A 26,990-nucleotide genomic window follows, 5' to 3' on the forward strand; every position below is an offset into this window, starting at 1 on the left:
TGTACAGAACAGCCATTTGGAGACATCTTCTATTTAAATATCTTACATTATGTAACATGAACCAATGAAATAATTTACTGTGTCTCTACTACACTACCACTCCAGCTACTATGGCTATAATCTTGTTTTAAGACAAGGGCTAAGGTAATTATCAAGCACATTATCATCTGAATGAAATAAGGTTGTGAGATGGAGCAGGGAAACCTTGAAAAGCTTTATTCTGCTGGTATTCCTGGCATGCAGTTGATAACCAATGATTTTAGAAGTCTCCATGGGTTGTGACTTCATATGAATACATTGTCTAAAATAAAAGGTGTAGGAGTTATGAAAGTGTATATGAATAACTCACATCTCTCATCATTTTCACTGCCTCTTTAGTTCTTCCAAGCTTTCGGGAACACATAGCAAGCCTCCTCTTAATGTAAACCAACACATTTGTGTCCCTTCCTAAAAAAATGAAAGGTAGTCTGTTATTTACAAAGTAAATTGAAACAAACACAATTTCTATAATGTTGTGCAGCTTACATCCAGTTTTATATGCCAGAACCATGAAACAGTGTAAATTCAGTAAGATGATGGTAAATAATGCACATGCGTATTTTAGCATTAAGGCGGGGGCAGTGTACACTTACTGTGCTGGGCCTCATACTGCGATCCGTGGTGCTGGAGCTGCTGACTGCGGCGGTAGCAACCTTCTCCCACCTTCAGTGCCTGTTTGAAGAGCTTTTCTGCTTCCACAATGGTGGTAGCCTCCTCTTCAGCCAACAGGATGTATGCTGTTGCACAGCTATTAAGACAGTCAAAACACAAAAAAGTATTGAAAAATCTTAGCAGTCGAGCATGACAGTCACAGAGCGCAAAGCTTAAAAAAAAACTGTAGAAACTAAAAAACAAAAGCATTAAAAATGAAGCTGTTATTTAGTACCAAGGCTTACAGAACTACAAAAATAGAATCCATTGTTGATTAATTGCTAATTTAAAAAACTCTGAAAGAATCAGACAAATCATGACAGGCAAACAAAAACAATTATAGTGTCTAATTGCTCTCACAACACAGTTCATTTAACCATATACCATACTCTTGAAGAACAGCATACATTGAATAAATTATTCTTTCATGTTCACTACAGCACAAAATCTAATTTATCTTCAGTTAGCTTGTAAGTGACTTATGGTAAAATGCCACTAGATTATACCAGTCCACAATAATTTAAATTGTTCATCATTGGTATTAAAAAGAACATTTTGTGGGCCAGCTTCCAAGAACATAAGCCTAAGCCTAGAAGAATTTTGAGATTGTGACTTACTGTTGGCGCTGCAATTTGGTCCAAGACTAGGCTCAATGAACGTCTCAGACCATTTATATATTAGTCTTGCCACCAGAAAAAGTATAAAGTGGGAATCAACTAGTTTACAATTTCAATTTTTATTTCATAATAGGGGCAGTGGTTCACAAGCTCTAAATGTGGCAAACCCAGGTTAATAATACTAAACAAATGTATGAAATAATAAACAAAAGACATTGCTAAACACACAGTGGTATAAAAGCAAAGCAATGGAAGTGGTGTGTGGAATAGAAGGCGGTAGTAGCTGGTGTGTAGAATAGGAGGCATGAGTAGCTGGTGTGTAGAATAGGAGTAGTAGCTGGTGTGTGGAATAGGAGGTGGTAGTAGCTGGTGTGTAGAATAGGAGGTGGTAGTAGCTGGTGTGTAGAATAGGAGGTGGTAGTTAGGGGTGTGTTTAAAAAAAATCGATTTTTCAATTCAAATTGATCTTCATTTGAATGATTTGATATCGATTTATTAAACCTGAGATCGATCTTTAGAATTGGCAAATTTTCCCTGCATATGCGTATCGTTTTAACGTCTCGCATTTTATATCGCGTGACGTGCTTTAATTCTACCTTGTGAAGGTGTATGAACCCGGCAAACACGACTTTGTTCATTGCGCTGTCGTGCGCGGAGTTTCAAAATTCAAGAGGTGCACGACCTCGCGAAGCGACAGCACACGGGCGGAGCCACCGCGATTACGTCGTTTTCGGCGCACGGACCCTCACGCCGGCCGTGACGCGTTAAGCATGGACGTAGTTTTGATTTCATAAGTGGGGGGGACACAACCTGGGGTGGCGAACTGTTGAGCGGGGGGGGGGGGGGGGGGGGGGGGAGCTCGGAGCTGCATGATCCTAGTGCTAGATTTGTCGCTATTTGGATATTGTTTTTTTAACCGTTAAAAAGTGGGGGGGACATGACTTCGTCGCTACTTAAATATTTGGTTTTAACTGTAAAAACTGAGGGGGACCAAAACCGGCTTTTGAAAAAGTGGGGGGGACATGTCCCCCCCGTCCCCCCCCAAAACTACGTCCGTGGCGTTAAGTATAAAGCTGTGAAGTTCTCAACAGCTGGCAATATTCTTACTGCACAAAGGAGCTGTCTCACTCCAACATGTTGACTCCAACTCATTTCCTTGCAGAAAAATTTGACAATCTCCAAGATGTCAGAAAGCAGTCATAAATAAATCTTAGTTTTTGGACCTTAATGTTTACAATATTCAGAACTATGTTCATAAATGTTTTTTTTTTTTTTTACATGTTAAAAAAATAACTTAATTTGCATTTTAAAGGGCTGTTCAAACCCGCTTTCAATGCCTTTTCTGGTAAATGAGCTATGTGGAAGTGTGTGCATTAATTGATATAAAAACACTAATATCACAGTATATACACTAATATCTTAATACATTTTAATAAAGTTTGAGTGATCCTTGTATCATTACAACATTTCACATTCAAACTACACTTTTTATTGTAACTGAAATTTCCCTACAAGAATCGATATTGAATCGGATCGAATCGAATAGAAAATCGAATTGAATCGGGAGCTTGTGAATTGGAATCGAATCGAACTGGGAAATCAGTGATGATACCCACCCCTACTGGTCGTAGCTGGTGTGTAGAATAAGAGGTGGTAGTAGCTGGTGTGTATAATACGAGGTAGTAGTAGCTGGTGTGTAGAATAGTAAAACAGTTAAATATAAAACAGTTAAAACTCTCACTCTTCGAGCTCCAAAGCTTCATGTGCAGCAGATATTCTCGCCTGTGGGTTTCTCTCTCTCCAGGCCTTCTGCATTACTGATAATAAACACAGAAAGGGGATAACCATTTTCAACATGCTCATATTTCTTCAGCATCAGCCTTTTACATCCAAATACATGAAACAATACACGGACAGCACTGCAAATGGGCAGCAGTAAACGCCGCACTAATCCACACTACTGATTAAGCTTTATGCACATTTTTCTAACAAGCACATTGTGATAGTGAGTCATTTCTACAGTCTCAGATAAAAGAACATCAGAACAAAGGAGAAAGTAGAGGCTTTATTAATATTTATTAACATCAATTCCTGGCAATTTGAGGCAAATGAGATTTTTTGTTTTTGAATAAATCCGTTTTTGTATTCAGTTCCCCCATTTTTGTGGGCTAAAGTAACTTTGAAGTAACACGGAAGCATGTCTTTATCCATGGAACATTTCTAAATATGTGAAAATGATTAAACCAGAAAACTGCCTGTACACACTTTTAGCATGACATGACTTAAGGCAAGAGTGTACCGACATGTAAGTTGCGCAGAAGTGTCAGATAGAACATCGGCTTCATAACGCAAGTGCAAAGCTGTGTATGAAAATTTTGAAACTAAGCACCATCATTAGGATAAAATGAAAATTGGGTAAATAATATCGTTCCCCTAGACTTGATTTAAAATTTTAAAACGTTTTGCAAGCCAGTAGGATCATATTCATCGGCTTTAGCGGTTGTTGTGACAGTGGTGCTTAGTCAGTAAAGATTAGTACACTTACATAGTACACACATCTGATCATAAAAAAGCTCACACAAATTCCACATATTCAATATTGATATTCTTCATAAATGTTATATTTAACATCTATAGAAGAATTAGCTCACATCTGGAAAGAGACCATGGAACCTTAACACAATAGCAGGCCTGCTATTAGATGCTTCAGACCTGCAAGGGAGAATAATGTTCTAACAGCTTATAATAATTTTTGCAGGTATATTTTTTGTTTCTTACTAGCATCAGCAGGGCGGATGTGGTCTGAGTCACAGGTAAAGAAGGTCTGATGATCCTGTGCTGAAAGATTCATGTCATAGTATGTGAGAGGCTCCCTGCCAGTAACCCACGTGTATCTGTAACAACAGCAACAGTTAGTCACACTTACCCTTTAAAGGAATAAGGAATGAAAGATAATGTGTGAAGGGACACAATTGACAAGAATTGTAACCTGTGTTTATGTCATTTAGAATTAGGCTTCAAAAAAGGAATGACCAGTCAGTTAGGAATGTTGAGAAGCGTGTTATTTTTTTATCCTTATCATTATACTACATAAGCAGCAAGTATGCTCAGCCTTATGTCACAAACAAACTTATGCACAATCACTTTACAAAACTTTCTTTAGAATGGGTTGACAAACCCATTTTTGCTTAGTTTGGCTTACCAAATAATATGAAATGGAGTGACTGGACACAAAAATACAAAACATTTTAAAATGAGAAAACTCAGAAATAAAAATTCCTTCCTTCTCTTTTGCCTCATTATATATATTTTAAGGCTTAAAAGTTATTAACAGATTGAGATTTTTTTTTTATTAGAACCATTCTGTAGCTACAGTGGATGCAAAAGAAAAAAATAATTTATGCAATTTAATTAATGCAAACAGCCTGAACCTTTGAACAGCTGCAACTCAGCATATAAGCCAACCAGTTTCATGCATTATAGGTCTCTAGAGCGACAGAATAGTGTAATGAAAAATGTCAATTAATCAAAATAAAACAGACCAGCAACCAACATGAAGGGTATAAATGCTGTGATGCAGACAAGCAGCATCCAGTAAGAGGCCACACAGATAGGGGCAATTATTTCAAAGAGCATCTTGATATACCTACTTAAGTCACCACATAAAAAACTGGAGTAACCTAGCCACAGCTGCCCAGGAGTTAAAATGTATAGAAATGTACTGTGCCCAAATTAAACCAGAAACAACGTGGAATTTATCTATCTGCTGAGAGTCTACTGACCATGTGCTCACTGCAATTTATTTAACATTTATTGTTCTGCTTTGTTTCAGTTCATTGTGTATTATATTTGGAAACATTTTTCTTCTGGTCCTTAAAAACTAAAACAAACAAACAAACAAAAAAAAGGGTGGCTACACTCTTCCTCTGCTCTTTCCAAGCTATTCCAAAAGTGCTGAGTAAAATCCCTTTGCACTAGACACTCTCCAAATAACAGGCTGTGCAGTCAGTGTGTCCACGTGTACAAGTGCTTTAGTAAGCAAAAAAAGAAAGTAAGCACTGGAAAGAAAGGCTCGCGTTTCCTAGATCTACCACCTGTAAAAGAAACCACTCACCTGTTATATTCTGCTCCTCGAAACAAATTTAGTGGATTTCTCCACACTTTACATTCTAGAAAGGAGAAGATAGAGCCATGAGAACAATTAACAAAAAAAAAATAATAATAATAATTCTCAAGACTAACACTGGAGTACTGTGTTGAATACTGTGCTTTTTCCACATGTTCCCTATAGTTCAGTCCAGCAATATTTCTGTTGTATCTGCCTTTCATTCAGATGTTTAGAATGACATCAACAATACATGTATTAATAGCACAATATTAACAGTACAGGTATTAATAATAAAAAAAATAACAATTAAGATTTAATATGACAGTCCTCATGACTGCATCATGTTCTTGGGATACTCATCTTTGGTACCCCTAATTACAGTCTGAAGCTTGTTACAATGCAGTTATTTTGCTTATATCGTCACTGTATGATGGGGCCATATGTCATTCAGCCATATATCATTTTTACAAAGTTTGGAACATCTAACATGGTATACATCATAAAAGTGAAAAAAATCTGTTTAGCATTTTCATAAAGCTACTAGATGTGTTAATTAAACGTGCATATCTGCTCCTGTGATAATCTATAAGAACATGGCAAAACTTGGCAAAACAGCCGCAATGTGTTCATTCAAACACGGGAGGTAAATGTACACTTTTGGCTTTATTTAAACCATTTTGCAACTTTCTCTAATGGGTATTTTGAAGGTGAATATCTAAGCGACCAGATGGCTAGCATTAATCGCTAATAGTTAATGTTAATAGATTCACAATCAAAAGTAACATTATGTTGTGCTACTATAAATGTCATACAGTAAATACTACTTTTAAAATTTTATGCTGAAATCTAGTTGTCTTCAGACAACTAGTCTAGTTTTTTTTTTTTTTTTTTTAAGAGATAGGTGTTCTCCATCTGACAGCGACGATATACATACAGGTAATCGGAATTGTTAGTGTTGGGAAGGAGACTTTATAAATTACTTTGTAATCTGTAGTGAAATCGATTTCAAACATATTTAGTAATTTATAATGTATTGTAATGCCCTTAAAATAAATTTGTAATGAATTTAGGTAACTATAAGTGAGTAACATTTTTAATTCAATGTATTTACAATATGCTACTGAAGTTGAGTAACAAAAAAATGTCATAAATACAAATTATGGGCATTTAAGGGCATTACAATAATCTGTAACCTGTAGTGAAATACATCTTAAAAGTAGCCTTCCCAATACTGGTTACAAATGGGTTTTTAGACATAATTAACAGTAAGAGTATAAGTTCACTATGTAGCAAGATGTATAGTACAGGAAGAACATTAAAAATACTTTGCAGAGTTCATAATTATTATAGACACCTAATTGCAAACTACTGCCTTATAAAATAGGTTAGCCAGATTATTGTTGGTGTAAGTGTGTGCAACCTACAGTGTAAAGTATTCAGTGCATTAGAGCCAATTTACTTTATATGAAGCAACTGCTACATACATTATGGCATCATGTACTTTTACCTTTTTGTTGTCTTCTTTTTTTTTTGGCTTTTTTCTTTTCTTTATTTTCACATGAATTTGATCCTAATAGGGGCCTAATCATGGTTTACCATCATTTTAAGGAGAATGGAAAGAACAGTAAAAAGCATAAAGACCATATGAAAAAGTAAAGATTGCCTATTATCCCAGAAAGGAAAATGTATTTGGTCTTGTACCTAAAATCTAAAAAAAGAATTCAACCTGACACCAAAATCACAATGACTAATAATGATAACATGTCTGATGCAAAGTCTTCACAAAGCAATTATGAAAAGATCTTACATCTGAAGGAACAGATGGTTTGTTATAACCATCATTTGTAATTTGGCATTACCAAAGCCTTCAGATGAGCTGTTTAGGTGTATCACCAAGGACTTTCCCTTTTATCCCTCCCCAAATTAAATCTACATGCAACTGTTCCACAACCATTTGATCAACTCCAATTAATCTGCTAGCTGTTTTGATCACACACCGCAATTAAGTATCTGTTTACTTACCGGACACACTTTGTCGGTTGGTGTCTGCATCTCCATTACTCGTATTAGAGTTGTTTGGAGAGCTGTTATCTACTCCTCCCAGAAGAGGTCTCAGGTGACTCACGGACACTTGTTCAATAAAAGAAGTGCCATATTTTCTGAAATACCACCACTCAAATATCTGTAGGAGGAAGGAATGGCAGAAATGTAAATGCCACAGTACAGCAATCTACAGGCTGTTAGCTGTCATAAACCTATTTCAGATCCATGTCCACATTCAGAAATTGACTGATGGATCAAAAGTAGTTCTGAATCCTCTGGAGAAAGGTCAGTCTTCAATGCATTCTTTCAAGAGTTATATGTTCACCTAATTATTTGTTTCCTCACTTTCTATACATTTCTATACATTGTTAGAATGTTAAGATGTAATCCAAGCAAATGATTATCATCAAAGTCATTTTCAGACTTTCTATACACAGAAATTCTACTGAAGACTGGAGCATTTTTACATACATGCAGACTTTCTGTAGATAAAAAGTAACCATTTCTGGACATACTTGGGGAATTTGGATGGTTCTGAGACAAAAAAGATCTTAGTAACTGCATTATTAGCAACTACAAAAATACTGTATACATGAAAGCAACTTACCAATATAAGTCCTGAAATCAATGAAGAGGTACCGGTCAAAGCAACGTAAAATTTTGGGGTCAATGTATTCAGGAACATGCTTACTGTGAACATACAGAACACACATTAATGGTTAAAATGTAGTATTCATATGTAATTATATTCAGCTTGGACACAAGATAAACAATGAAATAAAAAAAAATATATACATAAAAGGTAACATAATAAGGGTACCCAAAATTATTTAATTGAGTAATAAAAAATTCTAATGTAAGATTATTCTTTTCCATATTACTTCTGTGGTATCACATGGTCATTATTTCTGGCAATATCAACCCCACATGCAATGATGCATTATGAAATTCTCTTGAAAATTCTCCCCTGGTTTTCTTTTCCAAGAAATTCTAGTTAAAAATCTTTAGAGCAATGTTGAACTGTACCATTTCAATGTCATATAGCTGCTAAAAACATTGTGTGACTGTGACTAATTATCTCCTTAGCTGTCTATCCACTGACGATCATTGTGTGCCATGTGAGAGTAGTTGTGTCTATCCTAACACTCTGTGACAACAGTGAGGGTTGCAAGCTGCATCTCCCCGACAGGGTCCCAGAGTGGAGGCAAAAGAACACACACACACACACACACACACACACACACACACAAATACACTGAGGGGAAAAGAACACATACACAGACACTAGAATGGGTTCGACAGCACAACTTTATTCATGCACGCTTTCAGCACAAACAAAAATAACTGAGAATGACCACTCAGAGTCCTTAAAAATAAATGTTCCCATGAGCTCTCGAGCCATGTCTATCTCCATCAAACATCAGACATCCTGGGTTTAAAAGCACTGGCTCTTCTCTTTATGAGGTGAACCTAGCTCCTGTAACACTGAAGTGAACAACAGTAAAAGTGGCATGTCAGAGACTCAGCCTCTCTATCCAATGCTAAAATACTTTCACCCACTACTTTTAAAAATAATTAATTTCACTTCAAAATGTCTTAATTCCACTTGAAAAGCCCCCCCCCCCCCTCCACATCAGAGTTGATGCACCTATAACGACTAGATTTAATTGAATAATTGCAATGTCCATGCTCCTTAAACACTGTGGCTAACCTAGTAAAGCTTTCAGACTAGTGCTTGTTCTACAATCACAAAATAAAGAGATGGTGTTATAAAAGCTGCTATTATCATATTGAAATAACCATGTGGTATGTACATATTTAGCTTTCTAAACCAAAATAACAGCATGTCATTTGCCTCTCAAAATAATCACAATGAACAATTTGAGTTTTAAATCCTAGATATTCGTTTGGTGGTGTAAGAAAGCAAGTTACGCCAATATTCTGCTTTAGGATAACATTATTAAATACTAATTTAAGATTTAAAAGTCAGAATATGCTTCCTAATGATACAAACTAAAATATTCTCTTGTACTAAGGAAGTAATGTTTGGGAGAAGATTTTTTTTTTAATTGCCTCTCTTCTCTGGTTATCTGCCATTGCTAAACTGTGTGTACACTATATAGCCAAAAAGTATTCGCTCACCCATCTAAATGATGGAAATCAGGTGTTCCAATCACTTGCATACCCACAGGTGTAGAAAAGTAAGCATCAAGGCATGCAGACTGTATTTACAAAAAATTGTGAAAGAATGGGTCACTCAGGAGCTCAGTGAATCAGCATGAAATTGTAATAGGATGCCACCTTTCCTCGCTCCTAAATATTCCACACTCAACTGTATTATAAGAATATGGAAGTTTTTGGGAATGACAGCAACTCTGCCACAAAGTGGTAGGGCACGTAAACTGACGGAGCGGGTCAGTGGAAGCTGAAGCGCATAGTGTGGAGGTCACCAACTTTCTGCAGAGTCAATGACTACAGACATCCAACTTCATGTGGCCTTCAGATTAGCTCAAGAACAGTGAGCTGAGAGCTTCTTGGAATGGGTTTCCATGTTCAAGCAGATGCATCCAATGCCATACATCACCAAATGCAGTGGTGTAAAGCACGCCACCACTGGACTCTAGAGCAGTGGAGGCACATTCTCTGGAGTGACGAATCACGTTTCTCTATCTGGCAATCTGATGGACGAGTCTGGGTTTGGCAGTTGCCAGGAGAACGGTACTTGTCTGACTGCATTGTGCCAAGTGTAAAGTTTGGTGGAGGGGGGATAATGGTGTGGGGTTGTTTTTCAGGAGCTGGGATTGGCCCCTTAGTTCCAGTGAAAGGAACTCTGTTCTCATAAAGTTGGGATCATGGAACTGTCCAAAATGTCTTGGTATGCTGATGCATTCAGTTTGGAACTGGCCCAACATGACTGTGCACCAGGGCACAAAGCAAAAAAGTCCATAAAGACATGGATGGCAGAGTCTGGTGTGGATGAACTTGACTGGCCTGCACAGAATTCTGACCTCAACCCAACAGTACACCATTGGAATGAATTAGTGCAGAGACTGAGAGCCAGACCTTTTCATCCAACATCAGAATGTGAAAAAAAAAATCCTCAAAAACACTCCTAAACCTTGTGGACAGCCTTCCCAGAAGAGTTGAAGCTGTTCTAGCTGCAAAGGGTGGACCAATGTCATATTGAACCCTATGATTAGGAATCGGATGTCACTTAAGCTCATATGTGAGTCAAGGAAGCTCATATGCAAGTCAAGCGAATACTTTTGGCAATAAAGTGTATGTATTAGGGATGCACCGAAATGAAAATTCTTAGCCGAAACCGAAAACCGAAAATGAGGAAACCAAGGCCGAAAGCCGAAAACCGAAACACTGAAATACATTATGCCAATTATTAGTAACATTGGATTTATGGCTAACCTCACTAAAATCAAGGCATTGCTATTCAAAGAATAAATCAACTACAAAATTTGATTTGAAAATATTTATTTAGCACTGACATTATAGTAATGCATATTATAAAATAAAATTAGTGGTGGGCCGTTAACGGCGATAACGCTGACAACGGCCGACCACTAATTAAATTAATCTCGCTTGCAGACCGTTTTTATCTGAGAGGATAAATATATGTATTTTATACGAGTTAAATTTAATTATAACTGACTGGCCTGAAAGACACTGAAAAACGTGACGTGAGTTGCAACAACATTAAACAGCTCAGGTAAACACACTTCTGAGAAATGTCGTCTGCTCGGCAAAACATAACGGGGCTCAATGTGCTCTATTAGCCTACGAAATCCCTACGACAGAGAACGGCTGATCGTCTAAGGCAACGAGTTCCATAATTTTTGGTGTAATGTCCTTTGCCTTGACGCCATCACTGGAAAACTTTTTTGCTAGCTTTATCCAAATAAGCGCGTGCAGGTGGCGATTTTTGCTTGCGTCATCACAGCACATTGTTTCGGCCGTGTTGTTTCGGTGATGAAAGTATTTCGGCCGAAAACCGAAAATGCAAATTTAAGCCATTTCGGCCGAAAATTTTCGGTGGCCGAATTTTCGGTGCATCCCTAGTATGTATGTGTATACACATACACACACACAAACACACACCTATATATCTGTAAGGTTACACATGTATACATCCACCAAACAAACATTGATGATTAAGCTCAAGCTATGATGTAATCAATTGCTAACAAAAATGTGAAAGTGGCTGTGTGATAATGTATTCACATCCAGTGCAATATATTAACTGCAAAAGTTGTTAGGAAAACACAATGAAATCTAAAATGATTGTCCTTGTAGGACAGAAACTGAAGAGTTTAGTGCTGGGGTGAAATGAAAGTGTACTTGTACATTCTCATATACCACGAAATAAGCTCCAAGAAGAATCAAGATATTAAGTTGAAGTTATTTACTTATACAGTTTGATTTTTAAGTTTTAGAATTCAGAGTATTACATTAATAAAATAATAAAATGCATACGTTTCAATTGGGGCTGTCAAATTATTTTTTTCTTTTTCAGTTATGATTGTGACTAATCATATATTTAATTACATTTCATGAATTCTTTATAAAAGCATGCAGCATTATTGCGACAACCTTCTATTTTTGTGAGATGTGTGTGAATATTTTGTTATTTGAGGACAAACAAGAAAACAAGTGAATTCTAATATATTACAACTGTTCAGAAAATTGACCAGGACAGGTTCTGTAAGGTGTGATAAAGATGCTGCCACCAGAGGGGAAAGGATCTCGAGACAGTAAATTATATGCCAAAATTATGTTGATTTAGATTTAGCAGTTTGCAGTTACACATTAAAGCAACATCTCTGCAGTCAGATAAAAGAAAGGACTGGTAAAAGAACAGTTTGTCATCAAGAGCCTTTTTAGCTACAGAGCTTACTGCTTACAGAAGCGATCTTGGATGAGACATCCCTAATTCTCATGAAAGTGTGGACACACTATGATAAAACAAGTAGAAACAAAGCCCCCAAAAATGTTAACTGTTAAATTCTGCTCCTGCCACACAGCCAAGCAGGGGTGGATGTTCCTGGTTCAGAAAGTAAAAGTCCTCACCAAGACTTTGCTCAGGGTCCAGGATTGTGTTGATTCCACTCATTTTACCTGGCATTAACTAGAAAATCCAGCAAGCTTGAATAAAATCCCAGAAAGGAGTTTTATTTTCTGAACTTAGAAAGTCCACCTCTGCAGCCAAGACAAAGAAACCTAATGTACCTAATTCAGTGATAATGTCCAGCTTGACCATAAATTTCTCTTTCTTTTATTTATATACACACACACACACACACACACACACACACACACACACACAAATGTCTATTCTTGAATATAAGAATATAAATTCTTAATTTATTCATTCTTAATTTATTAACTTATAAATTATTGATTCAAATATGGACAATGTGCAGAAATATTTACAGCAAGCACAGTCCGTAATAAGTAATCAGGCGCTGGTAAGTATTCCTTGGCTCAAGAAAAAAAAAGCGTCAATTAACAGCCACTGGCATTATTTCAGTGCATAACACATAAATGTTACACATGCAAAAAAGATTTCTATATTACGACAGTATTTAGCCAATGGTATACACTCTATACTTCTCAGTCGTACCAGTGAGAACAAATAGCTCTGAATGAAACAGTTCAGGAAAAAAAAAAACATGGCTCTACAGAAAGAGCATATACGGCAGCAAGAAGACAAAGTGCAGAGGGGAATAAAAAAAAAAAGAAATGCATTCTGCATAACAAATTATTGCCCATCTAGACAAAATGGTTGACTCCAGCACCTAGCCTTGAAACATATCAAAAGGAGCCATGAAAAAAATAAACAACACCAAAACAGAAAAAATAAAGGAAAATGGGGGTGGGGAAATAAACCAGGCCACTGAACGTGAACAGAGACGGACACAAGGAGCTAGATGCAGAAGAGGCTGGAGGATGGTGGTACTTACGCGAGGACTCCGTGCCAAACATGGCTGGGCCGGGTGCTGCGATGGAGAAAGAGAGACAGAAAGGGAGGGGGAGAGAATGAGAGAGGGAGAGAAAGAGAGGGGAGGGGATGATGAACAGGCAGCTACACAGCAGGGGTCATCAATGCACACAATGCTGCCAGCCAGCCCTGGCTAAAGGAGGCCAGATGCTACACTCCTGCAGCTGCTAACAACCCTTCTGCTTGTCCTTAGCGACATTAAACCCTTAAACCACCACAGCACCACGCTGACAGTTCGGCAAGGTCCAAACACATAAAACACACTTAGCAGCCAGAGCCTTGTGTGTTTATATCCAAGGCTAGTACAGTATGTTTAGATCCAAGGCTAGTACAGTATGCTTAGATCCAAGGCTAGTACAGTACAGCAGCTCTCTCCGTCTTCGCTGTTGCTTTATTTCAGCCCTCTTTTCTTTATCCTCTTTTTAGTTCTCTACTCCGGCAAGCTTCTTCACTCAGGTGGAACAGAAGGGACTGCTGTAGTTGAAGCAGACAGCAGATACTGCAATCGGTCAGGCTGAGGCTGCTTGCCGGTAAGACAATAGCTATACAAACAGCGGTGACGTCAGGACCCTGTGACAAACTGACTGCTACTGATGATGATGGTGGTGGTGGTGGTGGTGGTGGTGGGGGGCGCTGGAGAGGTATCCAACCAATGAAAAATTATTTCTCATCACAGACGTAGCATGCAGACACAAAGTCATATGTCCCTTTTAGTAACAAAATATCGGCAAACGGAATTTTTAAATAAAATTTGTGAATTCCTTTTTCAAGAGATACTACAGAGAAAATTTCAGTGCTCAAATAAAAGCCACACAGTAGGTAGTATTTTACCTATACTAATTACATGAGAATCTAATAACTGTTTTGATTAACATACAGAAAATAAATATTTTGCACAGCTAATAAGGTAATAAAACATTAAAAATACAAAATAAAATAAAAGAAAAGAAAATATTTTCTATCTATCTTTCTATTAATATAACACTTTTATCTAAATATTTTTCCTTTACATTTTTATCTAGATGGAAAAATCTTTTATCTAATCCCTTAAAAGTAAGGGAAAATTAAGTTAATCATTTATACCAACAACACTTTTATTATACTTTAATTTGTGGTTTATAAATGCTCAACCTATGTATGATGCTCAACCTACTCTCACTCTCGTACCAAAGCCTTTCCCATTTTCCTCCCCCATTTCAGAAATGTCTCAGGGTCATGACACAGGCATGTTAATTACACAGGGGTTTTCTGAGATTTTGCACCAGGGAGGAGTGGAGGAGGGGACTGTCTCAGTCCCAACAGTGCACTCCAGGCACGTAATTCCAGCTACAACCATGTGGGGGGATAAGCAGATACAACAGGGGATACAACAAAGGGTCCTGCTTATAGACCTCTGTATGATCCTACACTGTACAACCTTGTAGCCTCTACAAAATCTAAATTATTATGCCTAAAAATTCTGAAGGCAAACACAAAATCACATACCTGTTTAGCCATAAGGTTAAGAAGCTTAAGATCACGTCACATTTTCAAAGGATGCGAACAACCAGCATACCTTGCGCTACATTGAGCCATCAATACAGCTCAGCTCAACTAATGAAGGTGTGTTTAAGCAAGGGAGTACTGTTGACATCTGATAATCTGCCATTATTGCTTGGGTTTTCTGGGACGCTTTGCCTGTATGTAGGCTCTCATGGGTTGTCGGGATTGGTTTACCTGCTTTGAGAAAGATAGTTTCTCAGCACTACCTGATTTCTTTCATCATTCTCAGTGACCGTTAACACAAATTGAAACCAAATTCAATTATTCCCCAGGGCCTGCTGATGCTCATCAGTCAAACTAAATGTTCTCTCCATAGCACAGCTCCATATTTTTTATGCCAAAATAAAAATTAAAAAATTTTAAATTCATATGAAAAAATATCTATTTCAAAGTGGCAAAACCCATTTTATTTAAACCCCATTTTATTCATCATATATATTTTAAATGTTTTGCAAAAGCAAAACTTTCTTCTTTTGTAGTGCTTAGCTATCCATGCTTAGAGCTGCAGAAACAATGGTGTGGGATGGTGACTAGGGCTACCATGATTAGTTGACTAATCATGATTAGGTCGATAGTCGATGCGTCATTTTTTGGGGTTTTTTTTTTTACTTTGGTTTTCTCTCCAAACTACTGCGGCAGTTTGCACTGCTGCGTCTGCCTTTCTGTCCTTGACGCACATGTGCAGTAGTGAAAACCGGGATAGGCAGTGGACGACATCCCAGGATGTTATACAGACAGGCTCTGGTATCATGGCTACCCATGGAACTCAAAAGTATGGGATCACTTTAAGAAAATGAAAGAGAAACGTGCGCACTGCAATATCTGCAAGGCAGAACTTCCCTTCCACGGCAGCACAACCGCGATGCACAAGCACCTGAAAAGGAAGCATGTTGTGGCCGATTGTGACAATGTCATAATTTTAGTTAGCTGCTAAAATTAGTGTAAACAGAATATAAACTTAGTACTTACTCATCTTGATAGCTGTAAAAGTTAACATTAGCAATGGCGATTTATTTCATTAGCCTTATCATGCATTAATGTGTTTTCTGTAACGTTATAACAGTGATGTCTTTGAATATGAATGATAATTCTAACATTACGTTTCAGTGCTAAAAAAGGGCGTTCAATGGACAGCTTTGTTACAAAGCCAGCTACATGCACAATAGGGGTGGGAATTGTTTACTATCTCACGATTCGATTCGGATTTTGGGGGCCACAATTCAATTCAAAAATCGATTTTCGATTCAAAACGATTTTCGATTCAAAAAACGATTTGATTTATAAAAATGTCTGCTTCAGTCTATAAAATCTGCATGATCTACTACAGTCTGCTTTGCAAGACAGAACGACAAATACAGAAAATTAAGTGTCTTTCACATTTAATTAACAAAAATTAAGTGCTTTGGTAAAATAAAATGGTTTTTGTTGTTACCAAAATTCTTGAGCTTCATTTTGCAAGCTGTCAGGGCTAGCTCGGATGCAGTTCCCCCGCCGTCGCTAGGGGCACCAGAGTCAGTCCCAGACTAAACCGACGTAACCGTACGTTCTCAGCCAGTCTCTGCTTTCTCTGTGATTGCTTATCGTTTAATGGTGTCTCGCCACCTCTCTCTGTTATGCTTTCTCTTTACTTATTCGAGTATCTCATGCGTCGCTTTCTGACCCATCTCAAGTTTTCCCAATCCTGTATGTCTTTCTATCCGTTTTGCCTTTATTTTTGGGAACGGTTTTATTTTGCTGCAGCATTTTTTGCCAGTTACTTCTGCTGGTGTCCTTGGTTTCGTTTTCGCATTGCATTTATCCGCACTGTTTTTTAGTTACTGTTGTTGTTTTGTTTCTTCCTCCCGTCTCACTACGGTTGAGTGTTATTTTTCACGCATTGTATTTTCCGCATTGGTTTTTTGTTTCTATTTACTCCGTGCCCTCACGGTTTTGCTTTCTATTCTCTTGCGCGTTGAGTCTTCCGTGTTGTTTTGTTTGTTCGTTCTGGGTCGCTGTGCGCGTTTCCGTCTCGCTAATACATTTGACGAGTGTCAAACGTCTTGATCTTGCGAGCCGGCACTTGGGTCCATCCTTCTCTATATTATTTCTCACCCTTCTCTATATTAACGCTCCTGTGCTCACCGCGTTACACAAGCCTTGCACACGAGCTACATTGTGTCCAGTTCGGTCTTCCCTGGCATTCGGTAAAAACCAAAATGAACCCATATTTTTGCCTTAAATGAAGACCAGACAGGTTGAATATCTCTTTCCTCCATGTGTTTTGAAACTTTTCCGCACATGAGTGTGTCCCAGAACATGCTGTAATGTCTCGCGTAATTTTGTAATTACGTAACGCGAGACTTCACCACGACTTAGAATCGATTTTGGGACATTTAAAATCGATTCTGAATCGTAGTAAATGAGAATCGATTTTTGATATATGAATCGATTTTTTGGCACACCTCTAATGCACAACTCAGCAAGCAAATGTCCTGACTGAGTCCATACTGAACTTGTTGGTGACAGATATGAGACCATTGTCCATTGTAGACGAGGAAGGGTTTAAAAACGTGATTAAACAGTTTAACCTGGACTACCATGAAAACTACCCACCAGGCAGATCTCACTTTTTGACAGGTTGTTTCCCCACGCTGTCAAAGCTATCTACATCTTTTCTGTGCATCCCTGCAACCTCCACACCATCAGAGCAGATTTTCTCTGCAGCAGGGAACATCTGCTCTCAAAAGGGAGCAAGCCTTTCTCCAAGACATGTGGAAATGCTAACTTTCCTGGCTATGAACAAGAGCCTTGTTTGGGATTGTATAGTCAGAGTGTAGGAAGTTGATTGCAGTTGTGAGCACTGAGCACAAAATGCACTTTTGTTATATTTGAGTCAGTGAGACCAAAACTTTATTTTTGTCAATAATTCCTTAGTTTCAAGTACCTACCTATTTTGATTTAAATACAGCCAAGTTTGATGCCAGAGACAAACGAAAGCTCCTTCATATATACTCTCCCGCCAGATCACTGAGATCATCAAATCAGCACCTATTGGTCCCCCCTCTAACAAAACTCAAAACCAAAGGTGACCGAGCCTTTGCAGCAGCAGCCCCTAGACTCTGGAATAACCTGCCCGGGCATATTCGATCTGCAGGTTCTCTTGAGATTTTTAAATCTTCTTTAAAAACACATTTATTCTCCATGGCTTTTAATTATAGTTAAATAGACTTTTTTGCTGATAACTCTGATTTGTTTTATATTTTATTTATTCTAATATGTTTTATTTATTTGTAGTTTTATTTATTATATTTTCTATGTCATTGCACTGCTTCTGTTTATTGATTATAATTGTTTGGAACTGACATTATCGGTCCTACTTGTACAGCACTTTGGTCAACCTCGGTTGTTTGAAATGTGCTCTATAAATAAAGTTTGAGTTGAGTTGAAAGAAAGAAAAACCTTTCAAATAAATAAATAAATTCTTTAATGTATTTATTTTTGTGTTGTTTAAGCCAGTGCCTTATCCTTATTTTACACAGTTGTTTACACTTATGTTAAACAGTTAAATAATAGTTTGTTGCAACAAGCTGCATATTTCATTAAAGGTATAATGAACCATGATCTTAATTGTTTTTATTTTTAGTTAGCATATAGCTGAAATCTAATGATGGTTATATAAAAGCAGCTGCATTCTAGTGCGATAAGCTATATGTTTTGTATTCAATTAACGTAGAATCCGATTAGTTGACTAATCATAATTTATCCGTGACCAGTCGGCTATAAAAATAATCGTTTGTGGCAGCTCTAATGGTGACATTAGTGACTCCACACCCATGTGGGAACGTAGTGATTTTTGTCAGTGTTTAGCATAATAAAGGCCTGTATAGCCAGTAAAATGTGATGAAAGGTTGATGGGCTAGTGTTTCATTCAAGTGTTTCTGCCAGTCAATACTTTTTGGTGTAAAATGTACCATTCTAGTAAAATATTCAGAGACAGAGCTAATCACAATCGTAGTACCATGATCCAGGCGACTGAAGCATTTAATGGTGTGAAAAGCTACAGTCCATCCAAGTTATAAAACAAGATATAATGGTTATAAATTAGTTGTTTGAAGCCCAAGAAATAGCTTAGTGATCGTTTTGTTAAAGATTTGGCCCAAAATGTATTTTTAGTATAAACTATTACTCACAGATTCTTTCCATGTTTCCTCCCATAACTGCATTCTCAACTGAAATTAATGTGTGCAAGTAAACGAGCTTTGTTGTTAGTAGACTGTATGCTATGACTTTTCAACACGGCTAACTGCAGAAGCAGCTTTTGTATGCATTTGCGGAGTACAGATATTTGACTTAGGTATTTGTGTTTAGCTGCAAAACAATTCACTTCAACTTCAAGTTATGAAGGGGGGGAACGCACCATACTGTATTTTCTTATTTTTGCAACCTGAAAAAGCACAGTTCACCATCTTTCTGAACAAGTGACCAGCAAGGTACAACTCCTGCTGTCTGAGGATGCTGAAGCATGCTGGACTTGGCATTTCTGCCCTCCTTTCCTCCTACAGGTGTGTAGTGGAGAGTATCGTAACTTTCCGCATCACTGCGAGGTACAGCTACTCCTCTGCAGTAGACTGGCACTGCAGTGGGTGGTAAAGACAGCAAAAGGATCACTGGCAGTAGGGTACCCACCAGTGACATCTACAACTACAGGTGCCAGAAAAAAGCCTCCTGCATCCAGAGGGACTCACCCTGTTAATGGAATCTTTACCCACCTCCTATCAGGTAGGATGCTATGTAGCATTAAAGTTAAAATAACTAGTTAAAAATAGAGTGCTTGATGAAGTTATAGTCACTGAAACTCCCGAATATCATCTGTAGAGTCTTTATGCATGTGCAAACGAGGGGACTCGGAATTTGACACACACATGTTGGTTTGAAAAAAATTCTCAGTCATGCCCGCTGCTTGCATGTGCTAAATGAAATTGAGCACTTTCTTCTTTGATTTACAACTTTGACTTACCACCTGATTCACTTTGTGCTCCACCCCCTGTCGGGTGAATAAAAATCTACAGAAAAGCCGCACCTCAGTATAAGCCGCATGGTTCAAATCGTGGGGAAAAAAAGTAGCGGCTTATAGTCCAGAAAATACGGTATATACATACAAATCCTTGATGCCCAGGGCCGAATAGCAAACGTGTTGAGTGATTAGCACAGTTAATGTTAGCAAAGATAACCTAGCTAAGTTAGCACATTGGTAGTGATAACTAGCAAGCTAGCTCTCCATAATTTGACAGTGAGGATTAAAAAAATGCATAATTATATCAAAACAATTCTGGTCTTCAAACTAAGACCAACGTCTGTTTTTATATGTATATATGTATTGTGTGTTTCACAGGACACTACAGGTGAATAGGGTAAAATGAAACTTGCCTCATTGATTACTGACATTAAGAGAATAACTTTTTGTATTACAAGTTTTCTGAAATGTTATGTTTACATATGCAAATTAGACATTATCTAATGAAATATATGCAAATTTGCATATATTTCAAGAACAGAAATCTGAACAATGCATAAAGTCAGGTTCAAAATTCTTGTTTCATTTTGTCAACACATTAGAATCAAAGGTTTTTACAGAAGGAATTCAATGTTTAGTTCACTTTTAATGCAACATTCATGGCCACCTTCAATCTATCCATTCAATCAAGCGCCCATCTAGTGCTGGGATCGCCCTCCAGGTTCCCTCGAGAACTTCATTGATGAACTTGATACCCTCCTCAGTCAATTCACCATTTGAAGCAAACCCGCTCATTCTCCTTGGTGACTTCAACCTTCCATCCGACAAACTACATTCATCTAGCATCCTTCCATTGCTGTCATCATTTGACCTCGCCATCAACCTGTCCCCTCTGACTGTTCATAAATGAAGATTTAGAATTAAAATGCTGAGCAATCAGACTATGATTTTAATAGCAGAACCACTTACTACCACTGATCTGTCACTGTCTAAAAGCATTATGGGTAAGGAATCATTCTAGATAAACAAGTAACATTGCTAAGCTCAAGAAACGGTTCTACAGGACATAATTAATATGACTTTCAAAAGTTTGTTTTGGTCAAAGTTCATAAGAAATGGGAGAAGAGGATAGGCTTAACACTCATCTCATTTAGTATGGATGGGACACCCTGCATAACAAAACAAAGATGCAAAAAAAGAAAAAAAGAAATGCTTAGTATGCTATATGTATGAGGTGGCCCATAGGTGGGCTGCCTGAGCCCGAGATCAAGGTGTCCTCATATAAAAGAAAAAAAGTTAAATGTCTCTGACTTTTCATGGTAAACTGGAAAAAACAACATACGACAAGCATCCACTCTGAACTGTTGGTTGTTAAGGACACTGACAAGAGACATTAAACCAGCATCATATATTAATGGTTAAAAAACAGAAACTATGCATCAGCCATAGTTTGAACAGCAACATTGTGTGTGCAAACTCTATATGAGGGTATTGACAAAGAGCTTCACATCAACTCAACGGAGCACCTGTTAGAATCAGCAAAATTACAGCAGAGTAATACAGAGTTGTAGTGCTACTACAGAGTTGTAGTTTATTATAATTGATGTAAAGCATTTTAAAAGTAAATTTAAAGCAGCATCATTTTGGAATCATTATAGTAACATACTACAATGCTTTCTTAATGTGGCAATCAGGTTAACTTGTTACTAAGACTAGTATTTTAGTTGAAAGTAGCCAAAACTATTTTTGTGAAGAGGACAGGTACTAGTATTGGTCTGGATTTTTATCCAGATATTTATGCATGCCTGGATTCTCACTACTAAATATTCACATAAATGGTTAACTGCTTATTTAGCACCATTCGAGAGTTTCATAGCATGACACTTGAAAAGAGGAGTAGAAAATGCCTTGTAAAAAGAAGGTTGCTTCCTGATCTAGAACTTGTCTGTCTGACCACCATTGATAAAACCTCTTTTAGGAGCAAAGAAATTCAACTAGCAGCTTAGCTTTCTACTACAGTGTTGGAGGTTTATGTCCTTTATGTAGGGCTGGGATCTTGTACTGTCTGAACCTATAATGGAATAATGAAAGATGATAACCCTTGACACTCCTGTAGTGAGTAAACACGCACTACAGGAATGATACCAGCCAATGTCATGGTGCTATCCGTAGTGCTGAACCCCCGTATTGCTGGCTTGATGTTCAGCACCACTGTTGTGGATAGTCGATCCATTGTGTACCAACCAAAATGCACCAAAACAAGTTGTTTATAGTGAGACATATATTAGCCAACATCACTCCCTGCTGGCTAAACACCAACAACTCTCTTTTGCCATGCACACCCAATGCCACTGTCCTTAGTCTGTGATTGGCCACTCACTCTTGTAAAGCTGCCAAGTTTGCCTCTCCAACAGTTTATTGTGTGTGTGTGTGTGCGCATGGCTTTACCGTCTTATTCTTGGCTTCTTCATTGTGAATTTTGTTTGGATTTTGCCTGTATGGGACATACACTGTGTGTCTCCAGCTTTACTGGATGTTATTATTGAGCTTCTAATATCTGTACTATTATATACTGGCTTTATGTGGATGTAGGCTTTTAATAGAGTCTGCCTCATGCTCACCTTTACCTTGAACAACCTTGGTTTGTGCCTCAATCTAACCTGTTTCCATTGCTTCTACCAGTAATCTACTTGTAAGATCCAGGCTCAGAATTTGAACAAGGATAAGAAAACATTGGGGCTGGCATGCTTTCTCTTTTCAATCTCCAATTTTTTTCTAATCCTTCCCCCTCCATCCATAATTGATAAATCCTTTCTAACTTGGTGCAGAGTTGGTATTAAAAAGCTGAATGACCTAAATTCTGATGGGCTTTTCTCCTCTTTTCAGCAGCTGTATGAGAGGTTTACTATCACCAAGAATCATTTTTCTGTATACATTAAAGTTGATTAACAGTACTAGGAAACCAGCTATGATTTTAAAAGTGATTACCAGAAGGTTTTCAAATCATATGAACATGAACTGGAATAGACTTGAATCTACCAAATACCTGAACATACTTGGAAAGATTTGGTTTATCTTGTGAATATGATGCTCAATTTTACATTGTAATAAACAATGTCAAGGACACACTAATAAGCTGGGCACTCTTTGCGGAGTAACCAACATTGCCTATATCTTATATGTTATAAAGGCAATAACAATGTATATGATTTTATTGCATTCTTATGCAAATATCTGGTCAGATTTTGTCAATTCCCGTTCTGTTTGGAAACTAACCATGGTAGATCCAAGAGTAACTGCTGGATTTGGTTTTAGTCACAGTGGTTGGTTATGTTTCTGCCAAATGTAAGCTCAGTGAGTCATGATTTCACCTGTCTGTCCTCTCTCCCCTTCCTGCACCCCATTCAGTCCCCCCGGGGGTTGTGGAGAATGCGTTGTGCGCAATTGGCTGCCGCTTCTCACCGGTGTGTGATTGGTTGTCTGTAACGTGGCTGTGTTAACAATTGTAAAGCGCCTTGGGTATCTAGATAAGGCGCTATATAAATTGAAACATTCATTCATTCGTTCACCTAAATGGCATTGATAAGTGATTATGTAGCCTTAAGTTTGAACTGCTGCAATGGAAAATTTGTGTGTGACATCTTAAATAATGCACAACAACTGAAATTTCAAAAAAGGTGGTTAAGAAGCAGTGTTTAGGTATTTTATAACTTTGCCTGATGTTATGTGGTCCTCAGTGCACGACATGACATGCTGAAACTGAAGCAGGCAGTATACTGCAGACCTGCCTCTTATTGCCTTAACAGGAAAGTAATGAAATGCAAAACCAAACAAGTTTTGATTATCCCAAGTGACAATACAGTCTGGTAAAAGTTGCCAATTTATTCCATCATTCTATTAAATCAAACGTTTCAATTAAATATTTATCCTGCATTGCTGTTTATAATTATATGGACCATTATAATAATGGAATAATTCTAAAATGTAGCCAATGCCTTAGAACATCTCTACCATCTCTATATGTCCAGATTTAAAGTTAATGTCACCAAACTTGGCAATAGCTTCAGGCTATTGGTTACAGTAACATGATTAGGCTGCTTCTCATACGGACAGTCATTTTCTTCCAGTCCCTCCACACAGGCATTTAAAGTTTAAACTTCTTGCTTTATAGCACAATATCCCACTTCCGTTTCTTTCACATTTAGTGAAACCAACATAACCAACTAAAGGTTGCTCACGAACTTTTCATACGGCTAACTAGTTACATTTTCCTCACCAAAGCACAGCGTTATAACATTAGACAGTTAGCTAGCTAACAGCTTCTGTAACACTAGCTAGCACAACTCTTAAAACGAGGCAGACACCAAATACTATTTACAAAGAAAAGTCTGTATTAATGGTTTAAACTCTTACAACGCGTGATTAGCCAAATGTAAAACCGTTATTCTTTTCCCCAAAATTAGCCAGCCAGTTAACTTGTCTCCTCGGTAAAATACTTTTGGTGAACCTGGTGGTGCGAAACTTGGCACCTTTCAAACAAGCACGGACACGTTTTTGTTCACGGTTGAATGGCTAGTTGCAAGTGACCTTGCTAATACCAACTAGTTATGTAGCTTAGTATTTACTGATGGTTAAAAAGATGTAAGGGTGATGCAGACTACTGATTTATAATGTATAAAAGTGCCAGTGACTATATGCCGCCACGGGTCATGTTTAAGTGAGGTTAGCTCCTCTATGGTCACCTCAGTTTAACGTTACCTGTTCTGAGCTAGTTAGCTAGCTAGTTAGCAAGCTCACAAAAACAGCCACATAACTATTTACAGCTTTAAGAAATGTTTAAACTCGTGCTGCCAATATTGAATCTTACCTGCTCTCGGGTTGTCAGTGTATCTAAATGGTATTCGCAAAACGTACGCCAGAAACAGCATAAAGAACAGTTTACCGAAGTAAGTGAACGACACATGACTGGAGTTGCCCCACGACTAGGCCGGACCCATCGGCGGACGTGGTACTGCTGCCTCCCGAGTTCCCCGAACACGCCCGGGTCCGACGCAGACGACACGCCTAGGGTGTGGTGTCGTGTTAGGACACGAGTTTTTGGTATTAATGTGTTTAATTGCTTTGATACGTCCTTATACAGGAAGCGCAACCTAAACTAAGAACCTCACTTGGACGTGGTACTTTTTTTAGAAGTTTATGCATCTTTATCTTGTATTCACTTCCCAGAGTGGTTACAATCTCTTCTGGCCGCCACCCTAAAATCACTGAACCACAAGTGATCCTCCAGATTAAGTATTTGGAATAGACTACTGTTGAATGAATATTAATTACACGTTTGTGAAGAGACCGCTTATAAAAATTTCACTTGATATGAACACAATTACTTTTATGGTGCTTAAAAGTATGAGATAAAGGTCACAGCTTTACGGTAACATTTATACTGTGAAATGTAATTCCTCTACACATGCTATTTGTTTAAAACAATATTTTTCTAAGGTCATGTTAATAAAATGTCTTTATTTCTGGAAGTAATTTGCATACTAGGTTCATCAGTGTGGTTGGTGTAGTGTTCTAGGTAACAAGGCTGCAACAGTGGAGAACTGGGGTTCAATCCCTTTTGTGGTAAGGGCTCTATACTAATGGGAGTGCTTGCACAAGACTTGTAACATTATGCTCTGTAACATGATTGAAAATGTGTAAGTTACTTCAGTGCTTCATGTCCCATTCTGCCTAATTTTACTCTTAAACAATGCAGCAGCACATTTCTCCTTTGGCTTCAACCTAGCAATAAATTTGGTATTCCCCATTCACCGATGGTTAAACTTGCACTTCTCTGTTTTTATCCAATCTAAATCCACCACAGAGCCTTAGATAAACTTACACTTCTCCATATCATATTCACCATGCAGCAATGGCTAAAATGTACACTTCCCCATATTAATCTAGTTGTGTTAACAGAAAGGCTGTAGTGAAAAGGGATGAAACACCCAGTTAACTGAACAAGCATGACCCTTTTTTCTGCGCTTTTAGTCCCTGCGTAAAATAATTCGTCCAAAAACACTTCGGTTGTGTTGCGGTTGAATTTGTTGTGCCTTTCTGAAAAGTAGCCACTACCATTTTGATGAATTTGTTTAGCATATTTGTAGCGCGTTTTTCCTTTGCAGGGCGTAGGCTTGGGCAAAGACAGCCGGTATTTGTAAATTATTTACAAAGGCACCTCTTCAGTTAAGTTAGTACAATAATATTTTTAGCACTTATAAAGTTGACACATATAAAGTTGTTTGGCTAATTCGAGGTGAACCGTGGCTGAACCGTCAGCAATAGGCCTCAATGAGCCAAAACGTCTTTTAGCCAAGACAGCGGAGTTTGTTAAACACATTCAGGCTACAGCACGTATTCGTACCACTTCCCTTTACAATAATGTTCCAAGTAAAGACACACTCCCACATAAAAGGCCACAACTTGACCAAACCGAACGTTACTTGTCTCTGTTTCAGATGTCCTATAGCTTTGTAGCAAGATGCACTCTTCGCACATGCCTCACCTGTTTCACTTGAGGATGTCGGTCAGTGTGAGTGAAAACACTTGTTCTATGTCAGCCCTTTAGGCAAAACATGCTTACACATGTTTAACAAGAGAAACACTTTTTAAAAGACTCCCCCTTCAGGAGTAGTATGGAGTCAAATTAGGGTCTTTAATGGTGACGAAAAAAATAATAATATCGCAAATATAAGATTAGCATTTTGCATTTTACGTTCCTAATTTGTTTCTGCAATACCCTCTTTAGCGTTTCTTTCTTTTCTTTGCGTTTCACATTTTATGTTGCTGATTTTTTTTTTGCAATACTTTCTCCCTTTTGCGTTTCTTTCTTTTGTTTGCGCGTCACTGCTTTTCTTTGCGTCTCGCATTTTACGTTCATAATTTTTTTTTTTACGCTTCTCTCTTTTCTTTGCTCCGGTTTTACCCTCTGTGTGGGGGGCGGGAAAG

General features: G+C 37.9%; 1 protein-coding gene across 6 annotated transcripts in view; it reads right to left on the reverse strand.

Moving 5' to 3' along the window:
* The window catches only part of st7 (suppression of tumorigenicity 7), a 35,715-nt gene extending 9,070 nt beyond the window's left edge, over positions 1–26,645 (reverse strand). The window contains exons 1-9 of one of the 6 annotated variants that reach the window (XR_013123130.1): positions 24,871–25,176; positions 13,431–13,466; positions 8,066–8,148; positions 7,438–7,597; positions 5,422–5,476; positions 4,086–4,201; positions 3,049–3,124; positions 633–787; positions 350–447 (exon numbers count right to left, since the gene is read on the reverse strand). Coding sequence is in view for 5 of the 6 variants with exons in the window: in XM_076985878.1 (XP_076841993.1) it covers positions 350–447; positions 633–787; positions 3,049–3,124; positions 4,086–4,201; positions 5,422–5,476; positions 7,438–7,597; positions 8,066–8,148; positions 13,431–13,466; positions 24,871–24,931 (840 nt within the window). In the remaining variant the exon portion in view is untranslated. Of the gene's footprint in view, positions 1–349; positions 448–632; positions 788–3,048; positions 3,125–4,085; positions 4,202–5,421; positions 5,477–7,437; positions 7,598–8,065; positions 8,149–13,430; positions 13,467–24,870; positions 25,177–26,547 lie in introns of those variants that run through there. The other 5 variants (XM_076985904.1, XM_076985914.1, XM_076985878.1 and 2 more) reach the window with 5 other exon arrangements.
* Between the last annotated feature and the right edge of the window lie 345 nt (positions 26,646–26,990).

Source organism: Brachyhypopomus gauderio, chromosome 2, assembly GCF_052324685.1.
Source record: "Brachyhypopomus gauderio isolate BG-103 chromosome 2, BGAUD_0.2, whole genome shotgun sequence".
Lineage (NCBI taxonomy): Eukaryota > Metazoa > Chordata > Actinopteri > Gymnotiformes > Hypopomidae > Brachyhypopomus > Brachyhypopomus gauderio.